General features: G+C 43.9%; 1 protein-coding gene across 1 annotated transcript; it reads left to right on the top strand.

Annotated features, from left to right (window-relative positions):
* The first annotated feature begins 4,945 nt into the window (after positions 1 to 4,945).
* Positions 4,946 to 9,334, top strand: actb2 (actin, beta 2). The gene is made up of 6 exons (XM_034893786.1): positions 4,946 to 5,174; positions 6,579 to 6,708; positions 7,055 to 7,294; positions 7,686 to 8,124; positions 8,238 to 8,419; positions 8,530 to 9,334. The coding sequence occupies exons 2-6, from the start codon at positions 6,586 to 6,588 to the stop codon at positions 8,671 to 8,673; spliced, it is 1,128 nt and encodes a 375-aa protein (XP_034749677.1). The 5' UTR covers positions 4,946 to 5,174; positions 6,579 to 6,585; the 3' UTR covers positions 8,674 to 9,334.
* Positions 9,335 to 12,608: the final 3,274 nt, after the last annotated feature.

The raw sequence follows: 12,608 nt of genomic DNA, 5'->3' as shown, positions 1-12,608 counted from the left end.
GTGTGTGTGTGTGTGTGTGTGTGTGTGTGTGTTTGTGTGTGTGTGTGTGTGTGTATGTGAGTGGATAATAGATGTAGTATTCAGTGTCCACCCTCCAATGCCTGGCTTTACCCATTAGCAAAAGGCCTTTTATGGTTCCTCTCCCCTCCCCCTCAAACACACACCCACATACACACCAAAAATGCCCTTGTTTTTAGCCTTTGCTCTCCAGTGCCATGAAAAGGATATATCAAATTCTCTCTATAATAAGAGGGACAGATAAAGGAAGAAGGGGAGACACCATAACTGTAGATTACAAAGAGAGGAGAGAAGAGGAGGTGGTGGGAATGAATAATAGTTTAAAGATGGCCTTCTTAGTTTGAGAGTAAAGAGAAACTTGCGGCATCTTTGCTCATTAGAGGAACAGGAAGCCATGGTGGGACGGGTTTAGTAACCGGCTGGGAGTGGCAGTGCAGAACAGACTGTTTCTTCTGTGGTGCTGCTGCTGCTGGACGGCCGCCTGGTCACTATATTTGAAGAGAAAAACCTGAGCTAATGACGTCACACGCGGGTGTCACAACATTTTCAATTCAACAGTAAACAGTGAGACTACACAGACACATATAGTACATGCTCAAAGACAGAAGAATGCTTTATACAATTGTGTGTGTGTGTGTGTGTGTGTCATTAATATTAAGTAAGTAATAAGTCAGAAGAGTCATGTTTGTAGTTTGCAGTTTGAACCTGAACACACACACACACTCATGTACCCATAAAGCACTGAGCTCTAAATTACTCATACACATATTCACACAAAGATAGCAGTCGGTTATGATTAGCTGTTGTAATTTCAAGTTTACTGACCTTTGAACCACACACACACACACACACACACACACACACACACACACATAAACACATGTGCTACAGTGGTAATTGATTAACTTGTCACATGGCAACGTCGATACCTGACTTCAGCAGGCAAACAGCAAATAGTCAATGCGATCACCTGTCGCTTGCTGTCTGATGTAAATCAATGCTGCTGCAGGTGCCAAACACACAATGACTAAATAAGGGTAGTAATGGTTGTTCTGTATTTTCACCTCTAGGCACCTGATCTCTGGGATACTCATTTGTGAGTAGATTATTTCCCTGGAACAACAAGCCATTTGGGGAGTTATTTGCATCTTTTCCAAATGTTAGATGATGACATTGATACCGATCTCGTGTCTGTGTGGTAACTACAGTACAAAGCCATGGTCCACAGCTGGTTAGCTTAGCCTTGAATAAAGACTGGAAACAGGGGGAAATAGCTAGCCTGGCTCTGTCCAAATCTGACATCATGCACCTACCAGCATCTCAAAAGCTCACTAAACCTGTTTAGAACAAACAAACAAGACATAACATGCTCATTTGTGCCTATTAGACAGGTTTTGTGACCTACAGACGGAGCCAGGCTAGCTGTATTCCCCTCTGCACATCTTTGAGCCAAGCTAAGCTAATGGCAGCCGCTGGCTCCAGCAACAAAGTAACCACACAGACTAGAAAGTAGTGTCAATCTTTTCAACCAACTTTTGGCACAAATGTGACAAAGCATGTTTCCCAAAACGTATTCCTTTAACGCACTGGAGACAGAACTACTTCCTGGGGAAAAAAAACAAGACGATGAATGGTTTATATTTTATTTAACAGATAAACTTGTAGCCATGTTGTTGGAAACGTGTCCCACAAACAGTGCTTTACCAACAAGTGATGTTCGCAAATGCAAAGATGCCTACGCAAGTCACACAGACAAAGATGGAAAGTCTTAAGCCATATTCAGGAAGGTTTACCCCACTGGAGCATTAACGATAGCTACTGTGTTCAATCAACGTCAGTATACCGGCAGCAACTGACATGTGTGAGTTATAATATTCCAGGTTTAGCCCTTGGCCTCTTACATGCTGTACAGAAAAACATTAACGAGCATTAAAAGTTACACAGCTAAACAATTCACCTGGCTGAAAACCTTTGTATCCCGTAGCCCCATGTCGGCTTCCACTTTGGACACTTGGTCAAGCTGCTGAACGTCATTTTTGTAGAAACATACAGACAAGGTGTTTTTGCCAAAGCGTACTGTAGTGTTGCAACTAAATTAGTACAGCAGCTCCCTAAATCTCCATGACACTAAATGACCCACCAGAGCTTCCACTTGTTGCTCTCATTAAAGTGATAAGTGGTTTGTTTAGACAACCAGCACTCGTAGTAATAGTCATTTTAAACAACACCTTGAGAGCCTGTGTATAAACTTCTGTCTGGGTGTAAGAGCCTCAGAACATTAGTGGCTCTAATACATTAAAGACCTTGGCAGCAAGGTACAGATTCAGAGAGTCTGCATTTCACTGGTACCCCAGGTGTAAACACACACACACACACAGTTATGACACTTGAGAGGAGTCTTCCCATCACAGTATTCCAAGCACTTGGCTTTAGAAATTCCCACTGAAGAGTGTTGACAACCACACCATTTATAGCTGTACACACACATACATAAGTAAATGCATATTTAAAGTCCTGCATTCCTGGGACAGACAGCTAATTTAACACAGTGATACAGAAACAAACTTTATCTCTACTTTCCCTCTAAATTCAAGAGTTAATGAAGTAGAATACATCAGGTAATTGCGTGTTTTCCATCTGAATCAATGTAGGCTGGGCCGGAACAATGACTCACTCTCTCATGTGCAAACTTATCTACACACGGAGACACACAGTCAACTTGAAAATCCAGAGTCACTCCCTTTAGGCCCGACTAAATATCTCCCAGCCAATCCCTGTTTACCCTTTTGCAGTGTCAATTTAGAGAAACAATCATCTCAGCTTGTTACTGCTCAAAAACCCCGAACCCGGACAGGGATAAACTAGTTCAGGATTTTACCTTCAATGGTGAGACTTGAACCTTATGAATCAATAAAGGGGCCTAGTAGACCTTTGATCAACTTAAACGCGCTTCCTCTCGTCTTTAAACCCTCCAACAGCATCTCCGCAGAGAGTTTGGCACTTGAGTCCAAGCTCACATTGATGAATTGACAGGTCTAACTTTGATTGTTCGCTTTTATTAAACTGCAAAAAGCATGGCGTACTGACCATCACTACAGTAAGCCAATCAATAAAGTTATGACTAAACTAGAAGAATGATGTGAAAGCCTAAATTTCAACAAATAATGCACTTGCCCTTTAAACCGTGTTTGTAAAATAAATGGCCTTAAATGTTCAGATAATTTGTTCAGAATCTGCAGGGTTAGCGGGAAGTTACACACAATCGTCCTCTTTCCGCATATTGTGTTGTTTCACACTGCACTGAGTTGTGGCTGATTTAAGGAGGTCATATGAACCATGTGAAGGCAACAGTAATGTCCATTTAAAGCCAACTTAGCAGCATGAATGAGGACAATGAAGAGAAAATGAGAACAGAAAAAGTACAGGAGTTGATGCAACTGAGAGCGGGGAAGGGGAAGTGGTAAAGGAGGAAGAGAAGAAGTTGCTGCATGTTGCTTCATGTCTCGGTGGCCACAGTTACAGCTTTAAATGGCACTGAGAATACCCAGACAATCTACTAACGTATGCATTTGTGATTTAGGGGCATAAAATGAATTAAAAAAAGGGATTCCAGAGGTGATTTATCATGGAGAAGATAGTAAGGAAGAAGGAAAGAAGGAGGACAGAGGAGTGAGAGTGGGGGGGAGTGGGAAATTAAAAAAAGAAAATCAGAGATGTGAAAAAAAGAAAGTGCTTAAAAGTGGGGCAGTATAATTTATGATACAGTCTGATGGTGCATGGAGAGTTAATGTGGCAGTGAATCAGGAGTGGGAATTTCACTAGCCTGCATCCCCTTGGCTAGTCTTAAAATCTTAGTCTGAGATTGTGTCACATTGGCCTCATTAATTCATGATGTGAACAAGGCAGAGGGTTATAGACCCCGATATTTAATGCAGCTCCACCCTGACAGTAATGGAGTGGACCAGGAAGAGGAAATAGGAGTGGTGTGTGTCTCTCTGTTTTGTACTATAGAGCAGGTTAAAAAAAGTTCTGTTTGATTGATTAACTGGGGGGCAGAGATTGCAGATCTGATCAGGGGAAGATATAGAGGCGCAACACAGTGGTTCAATATGATATAGGTGTTTCCTGCATGACTGGAAAATAGCTGAAACAGCAACTAAAAACATCTAGGCTTCTTTTATTCGGTGTGTATTTATTTTGTAATTGTCAAAAGGTATTGTGTCTAAAGGGTGTTGTTTAACTCTTTTTTAAACGCCTACATCCAGTACACTGCAAGCAGCATAAAAATCTGAGAATGCTTCCTCTCCTGAAGCGACACGCCTTTGTCAAACTATTAAACTCTAGGCAGATCAGGAGAGGTAGCAAGCAGCACTGAAAGGATATTTAGAAGGAGCCCATAAAAATGTGATCGATGAATGAAAATGATCAGCCAGCGTTAGTATGGGGAAGGGGTTGCCTTCATGAGTGGTCATTCCCCAGCTTGTGTGTTTGACCTGGTGATGCAGTGGCTGTGACTCCCATTGAGCTTACAGCTGGTTCTCAAAGTGGACAGAAACATCAGCACCACCCACCCTCTGTATTGTCTGAAATGATAGAATAGTGTCATGTTAATCAGAGGAAAAGAGCTGGGAACGAGGGAAGCCGTTGGATAAAAAGTCTTGGGCCCGTGCAGCCTTTACAGGGACGAGTCCTTGGTGCTGAGCTCTTTTAAGTGTCATAACTATGTGCCAACAGATAAAAGCAGGTACAGGGGAGACATTTTTTCTCTTATGAACGTTTATACACCATGTAACCTGCATATAAAACAGTATATCAAGAGATAAGGCGTACTAGGCCTCACAACATCAATCCCTTCCCTTTTATTTTCTCCAATCCTTTGCTATTAACGCCTCCCTCTCTCTCTCTCTCTCCCTCAAATCGAGAGCGCCCAGTGCACCAGTGTGCACGCGACGTGCCCCAGTGCATGACGCTGGACCAATCAGAAGGCGCTATTCCAAAAGTTTACCTTTTATGGCTCGAGCCGGGCAACTGACGCTGTATAAAAAACAAGAGCCCACAGCTAACGGATTCACTCTGAGCGCCGACACACGCAGCTTGTGCGGGATATCATTTGCCTAAAACCGGTTCCCTTAAAGCGAAAAGCCCCCCACCCAAAGGTAAGAAGACAAACCTTACTTACAGGTTTCTAATTTTAGAATCATGTTTAAGTCAAGACTGGGTTGGTTAGTTTTGCTAACGCTTTTGATTGGGAAAGTTGACTTTTTTTAATGCTAAATATGCCGTGGACCACGAGGTTCTTTGTCCTATCATACATCAACTGTATTGGTAATTTAACGTAATCATTTTAAGAAGTAATCACAAGACACTAGTTTGTTCCGCTGGTGAGAAAGTACGCAGTTGTGAGGGCTAGAGACCGCTGAACTTGTGCTAATGCGACTCCGTTGTTTGCCGTTGTCGCCGGTAACTGCATTGTTAATGTTAACCTCACAGTCTACTTGGCTGCGTTTTTCGTCGTGTCGTTGAGTAAATTTGATGTATTACTGTGCTGGCGTACATGTCTTCCCCAGCAGGGTACTTTGAAAGAGGCTTGAGGTTGTCTAGATCCCGGCTGCTCCCTTTGTGCGCCCAATGCGGCGGGGTGTGACCTACTTTAGCATCTTAGCTTAGCCACATCCTGCTAACACCGCCCTTCAGACTTGGCAACAGCACATTTTAATCAATTCGTCTTCAACGGTTATGTCCACTTTTTGGGTGTGTTAACTTCCACTATCGCAGTGATTAACATTTAAGGCTAGGTTTTTAAACTATGTACTAAGAATAAAAGGCCTTCAAAAGCAGAAATGGATTGCTTAATTGCATAAAAGCTGTCTAACAATGACTTTGAATCGTGTCCACTTTCACATGACCAAACGGGAAACGTTAGACCGGGTGGTTGCGAAATGACAAATCCACCCTTAGAAAAGGTGTGGCTTTCAGGAAATTGAGCATCAGTCACGAGCTTGTGACCATTGATGACTCAACATATGGGTTAAATATGAAACTTAATTATTTTACTACAATTGCTTAAAGGGTGCCACATTTTGAAAAATGTTAACTTGATAGTAATGACGTATGCAGTTCAGCCATATGCAATGAATGAAACAGCTGAGTATGACGCAGTGATATTGAAGGGAGAATTGGTGGGTAATTAACGTATGATTGAGGGAGGGGACAGCGGGTAAAGTAATGGTAAGGAACGGGGGGGTGGGGAGGGGGTCGCGCGGCCTCCGGTCTGATGTCGAATGTTCTTTTTCTTGCTGTGTCGCTCTGGCCGCGCGCCATAGCGCTGGTAGCTGCAAAGCTGCTCAAAACTGAACCATGTCCTTATATGGTAATAACAGAATGCAGCGCCACTTCCTTTTGTCTGGCTTGGTTGGAATGTGAGGCACGAGCTCCCCCCAGCGGCTTAGCTTGTGAACTGCAGTCACTTGGTTAACAGGAAGTTAGGTTTTAGAGTGGCCGTAGCTGTTGGCGTTGGCTGTGTAACTTGCGTGTTTTAACGTAGTTTCTTTAATCAACAGTTCAGCCATGGAAGATGAAATCGCCGCACTGGTTGTTGACAACGGATCCGGTATGTGCAAAGCCGGTTTCGCCGGAGATGACGCCCCTCGTGCCGTCTTCCCCTCCATCGTCGGTCGCCCCAGACATCAGGTAAGGGATCAACGGAATAAAGCAAAATTCCTGATTTGAATAATATTGTGCTAAATATAAAATGCATTATATGTTTAAATGCACACATTCAATGGCCTATATTAGCATTATTTTTAAATTCTAAGCTATTTATTTCTTGGAAAATGGCTCCATTTAGCTTAAAGGCTATGACAGCTAGACAAGCCTTTACACACAGTATTATGAAATTAGTGAGGCCTTGTACCATTTTGACATTTTTCTTACTGTAAAGTACAGTCTAGATGTTTGCCTGGAGCTAGACTTTAAAGGCCCTACATGTATTAATGCGGCTTTATACATGTTAACATTTGTCTTATCTCTTGCTCAGGGAGTGATGGTGGGTATGGGCCAGAAGGACAGCTATGTTGGTGATGAAGCCCAGAGCAAGAGGGGTATCCTGACCCTCAAGTACCCCATTGAGCACGGTATTGTGACCAACTGGGATGACATGGAGAAGATCTGGCATCACACCTTCTACAACGAGCTGAGAGTTGCCCCTGAGGAGCACCCCGTCCTTCTCACAGAGGCCCCCCTGAACCCTAAAGCCAACAGGGAGAAGATGACCCAGGTACACACCCTTACTTCTACAAATGTAGATTAGCCTGAAAGTACAGTTGCCTCATTTCCTCCTCAGTTTCCCTCTCTATTCCATTCTCACTGGCTCCTTCCTCCCCCTCTCCTCCAGGACTTCTCTCCTATAAGATGATCTATCATCAACAGGTCTCTTGACTGTGTGCCTTATCTGCACTTATGTCTGTTTAGCAGTCAGTAGATCAGCACCTAATAGACATCTGAAATGCACAAGTGTGAAGGAATGTTAACTTTCTGCACTTTTTTTTTTCTCTACTAACTTTAATCTTAGCCTCACACTAATGCATGTATTGAGTGCAGTGGCCACAGAAGCTAAAGACTTAACTGTGATATGAAATATGTTAAAATGTATGTTTCTCGTCTTACAGATCATGTTCGAGACCTTCAACACCCCCGCCATGTACGTTGCCATCCAGGCTGTGCTGTCCCTGTATGCCTCTGGTCGTACCACTGGTATCGTCATGGACTCCGGTGATGGTGTGACCCACACAGTGCCCATCTATGAGGGCTATGCTCTGCCCCACGCCATCCTGCGTCTGGACTTGGCTGGCCGTGACCTCACAGACTACCTCATGAAGATCCTGACAGAGCGTGGTTACTCATTCACCACCACAGCTGAGAGGGAAATCGTGCGTGACATCAAGGAGAAGCTGTGCTATGTCGCCCTGGACTTCGAGCAGGAGATGGGCACTGCCGCCTCCTCTTCCTCCCTGGAGAAGAGCTACGAGCTGCCTGACGGACAGGTCATCACCATCGGCAATGAGAGGTTCCGTTGCCCAGAGGCCCTCTTCCAGCCTTCCTTCCTCGGTAGGTTCCCCACTTGAGCCTAATGTGCACTACATAACAAACAAAACCAAACTAAACCTTTTATGTTACCCTGCACTTCTATTTGCTTACAAGTGTTTTGTATCTGCTCTCAGGTATGGAGTCCTGCGGAATCCACGAGACCACCTACAACAGCATCATGAAGTGTGATGTCGACATCCGTAAGGACCTGTACGCCAACACTGTGCTGTCTGGAGGTACCACCATGTACCCCGGCATTGCCGACCGGATGCAGAAGGAGATCACAGCCCTGGCCCCATCCACCATGAAGATCAAGGTGAGCTGACACTACAGAGCCAGCAGGGTGACATCTTGTTGCTTGCATGGTGTCTGATCATGCAGGGAAATGCTTTGGTATCCTAACGTTTTTTGTCTGTCTCCCTGCAGATCATTGCCCCACCAGAGCGTAAATACTCTGTCTGGATCGGAGGCTCCATCCTGGCCTCTCTGTCCACCTTCCAGCAGATGTGGATCAGCAAGCAGGAGTATGATGAGTCCGGCCCCTCCATCGTCCACCGCAAATGCTTCTAAACAGACTGTTCCTCCTCCCCCTCCCCTACCAACGCCCAACAACTTCAGCTCTGTGCAAAACAACCACACACCACATTTCTCATACACTCAGGCGCAGAGCCTAGATGACCAACTCATTGGCATGGCTTCAGTTATTTTTGGCGCTTGACTCAGGATTTAAAAAAAACTGGAACGATGAAGGAGAACGTAATGTTTTGGCTAGGTTATTAAAAACAAAAGCACCCCAGCGTTCTGCAGTTTCATCTGGGGACCTAAAAATGTACATTTTGTTTTCTTTTGAGTCATTCCAAATGTTTGTTAACTGCATTGTTCAGACACATGATTCCAAATGTTAACTGCATTGTTCAGACACGTATTCGCCTCTGTGAAGGCTGCCCAGTGGTTGGCGCATACTTAACCTGGTTGTAGTATCGCTTGTATGTAAATTATGTCTGGGTTTTTTGTACTTTCAGCCTTAAAAAAATCTTGGTCCTGTTTAATTTTTTTGTTTTTGTTATGCAAAACCCAATCGTGACCTCTTTCCCCCGTTGGAGGTTTCATCCCCTGGGTGGTGGGGCAAGGGGTCTCAAAGTGATGGGGTAACAAGGGGTGCCAGACCGGTGGGGCCAACCTGTACACTGACTAAACAATCCCAATAAAGTGCACATGTGTTCCGACATGACGTCTGACTCTGTCTTCCATTTTGAGTTTATGTATTTGAATGCCACTTAAACTGAGTGATTCCAAAGCTGACTACAACTGAATGTAGATGACATGGTCTATGTAGCACAATGGGTATCATCAGATACATGCACCAAATATTTCTACTTAAGCTTAAATAGGTTCTGAACCAGCATTAATGCATTCTAACAGTTCAGTCTCTACATGTAGGCCTCCAAATTCAGATGCTAATGTGTCAAAGTACCTCGTTTGCTATAAATTTAAAACCAAACACAATCTAGTCCATTTTGCAGCTAGTGTGAGACTAAACTTTTCTTAGACCACCAATCACCAGCTTTATTAGATCTTGTGGAAGCATCCTTATTGGTGCAGCTTTTACTGTAGTTATATACTTTGAGGCAATTTGGCCCATGGAATTTGTTACCCAGCCCTACTTATATGTAAACTCTGGTATCTGAGCTCTAACTGGCCACTGGTCAACTTTACCTTGAGGAAAAACAATCTCACATGTTCACTAGAACAGCTACATTTCGTCAATGTCACCCAGTAGGGCTACAGAGAATTAATACAGCTTTTCTCCTTTACTTGGTGCATTTTATAAACATCTCATTAAGTCATTTCATTAAATGTGAACATGCATATATAAAATACAGACCGCAGTAACTTTAAAAGGATAGCGCTCATGCTGCTTGTGCACACATTCCATCACTGAGTCTTTAATTACATGTGTCCGTACCGCTGTATTCTCTGCTTCAGGGTTTATGCTGACCTTTTACAGCGGTGTCACCTGGTTTGGCTGACCGGATTTGAAATTGTGAATGAAAAGGTCAAAGGTCAGGGCATGCTCAAAGAACACCCCCCACATGATAAGTCACTTTTAGTCACACAGAAGTTTTTTTTCTCTCTGTCCTCAGGCATCTTGTCATTACATCATTTGCGATCGTGCTCTCCTCGCGGGATCATGAGTTTGGTTCTATAAGGGTGACTACCTGAGGATATTGGCAAATTAGAAAATGTGTTTGCTCACTAAAAGCCTAACTCTCGCCAAAGGCATCCTAGGGTCTTTTTGTAAATGTACCCGAGTCAGAAACTTTTCTCAAAGTGTCACCAGGGGCTGAACACATGATCTCCAGCAGTGAGAACCATGTTAGTGCACACAAACTCTTCTTGACTGGAAAGATGGCAGCAACCGTAAAAAAACTTCTTTTTAGTAAACTCTGTGTACACAAACAGTGTTCTCAATGCTCGAGTTCATGTGTAGCTACAGCCCATAGACTGTATATTAGTACTTATACAGTCGGCGGTAGAGCCCCTGGTGATACTTTCCCATTCCCATTCCCAGCACCCCCCATTCAAAAGTCCATTTGACCCCAAACAAAAATATGGCCAATCTTAAAAGTGACCGTCCTAAATAAATGCAAGTTTGACTCGGGTACATTCACAAAAAGACCCTGGGTTGCATTTTTGGGAGAGTTACGCTTTAAGGATCACAGAGACTTTGACAGCCGTGAATCTCCTCTTTACATTATTGTATGTGGCTTAGTCTCTTTAAAACCACATTAGAGAATATGTACAGAATTATCGAATTTTGTTCAGACTCTCTTGTGATGGCGACGTGATTGTGAATTTACAGCAGTTGTGCAGTTTAGACAGCAGATGGCAGCGAAGGTCCATTTTGATTGGTTACCAAAAAAAAAAAAGAAGGGATGCGTGACTGTGCTGTATTTTGCTGCATGATCCGAACACTTTAACTCATATTAAAATCGTATGCACTGAGCTAGCTCTGAACCCATGCATTTTTTCAGTTGGTTTATGTGATGTGTGTGAATTTCCATCTTTAACAATGAAGTTACATTTGATGTGATTTAATGGGTAGAATTGGACTGCTGTTATGCAGGGAATGGCAATGAATAATGGAAATGGGGGACTTACGAGAGACAGGATTGTGTGTTCAATATAGCATAAAAAAAAGGTTGATAAAAGATGGAGTGTACCGTAAAAGTAATTGAGCTTGTATATGTTTTTTACCAGCTTTTCTAGAACCCACTGCTGACACGGGCACATTTCCTGACCACATCTAAAAATGGATTTGCATGTTGCAGAGAGGAAAGGAGGATAAGATGGATAGTGGTTGGTGCGGTCCCACCCTCATGTTCTATGCATCGTATATCCTGTTTCTGTGTATGACACCACAGAGCCAGCACTACAGCCAAAGTCATGCTGCATCCATTAGTCAGGCTGTCCCAGTTCCACACGGTCTCCTAAGCTGCTGGACGCACCTTAGGATATATGAGTGGCTGTTTGAGGGAACATGGAGGCCTGTGCACGTGCACGTAGAAAATGTTTGCATTGATGTATGCATTAAGTCAGGGTGCACACAGACTGCCTGCTGCATGCTCATACACATTAGAGATCAAGTGGGTTTGGTATTGGAAATGTATTCCATCTCGCTGCAGCCCACCCGCACGGGATTCTGCTGAGACTGCATCCCTCTGATATCCTTTTAATGCCACGCCAGCAAAACTCACTGGCAGGGAAGAAGTGCTTTGCTTGTGTGTGTAGTATAGTGTATGTGTGTGCGTGCGTAAGTGCAACCATGCTCCATTTTCTGTGCTTGTTGAGGTCATTGTGTGTTGCCTTCACAGGTGTGTTAGCATTGCAGCTGTGTGTGAATAAGGCACTCCAGAGACGACACAGAGGGGGATCAATTTGTCAAAAAATGAGGCTTGCTGTGTTCCTCCATTCACTACAGCTGTGCAGCTTTCCAGCAGCCCCATTGGTCGGGCCACCGATCCACCAGGCATGCAGGTCTCATCCCCATCCAACAGATGGGGGCGCTGCGGTACATTAGCCTGTCTGGCACAAAAACTGGGTGAAAGGCAAAATAGAAGGCTACTACTGCTGACAGAAGGAGGCCAGCAGAGAATAATTGATAGTATTCAAATACAGTAGCCCCAGTTTTGTTGTGCCTCTGAGTCATTGGCATTTTACCGAGGGTGACGTGATCGCTGAAGGTGATGCGCCCCCCCCCCCCCCCTCTGCACTGTTGTGCTGAAGTTTGATTGACTGACAGTAGATGTAAAGTGTTTCTGTCAGTGAGCTGCTGACTGACAGCAGGATATAAAAATTGGTCAGTTGGCCCCTTTTTAATCTGTTGTTTTCTCTCTGTGTCTGGCATGTCTTAGTCAAGTCAAATACTGTATATTCTGTTCCTGCCTTCCCCAATCCTAAATAGGAATAAAGGATTTGACATTGCAGCGGACACAAGAGACGAG

The sequence above is a fragment of the Etheostoma cragini genome, chromosome 15, assembly GCF_013103735.1.
Source record: "Etheostoma cragini isolate CJK2018 chromosome 15, CSU_Ecrag_1.0, whole genome shotgun sequence".
Classification (NCBI taxonomy): domain Eukaryota; kingdom Metazoa; phylum Chordata; class Actinopteri; order Perciformes; family Percidae; genus Etheostoma; species Etheostoma cragini.
The sequence above is the reverse complement of the archived record's forward strand: the minus strand, read 5'-3'. Positions and strand labels throughout refer to the sequence as shown.

Bases quoted from the DNA above. Each gene is read 5' to 3' on its own strand.
- actb2 (XM_034893786.1), top strand. From the start codon at position 6,586: ATGGAAGATGAAATCGCCGCACTGGTTGTTGACAACGGATCCGGTATG. The intron at 7,295-7,685 runs GTACACACCCTT...CTCGTCTTACAG, and splicing joins ACAGGGAGAAGATGACCCAG to ATCATGTTCGAGACCTTCAA. The intron at 8,125-8,237 runs GTAGGTTCCCCA...ATCTGCTCTCAG, and splicing joins CTTCCAGCCTTCCTTCCTCG to GTATGGAGTCCTGCGGAATC.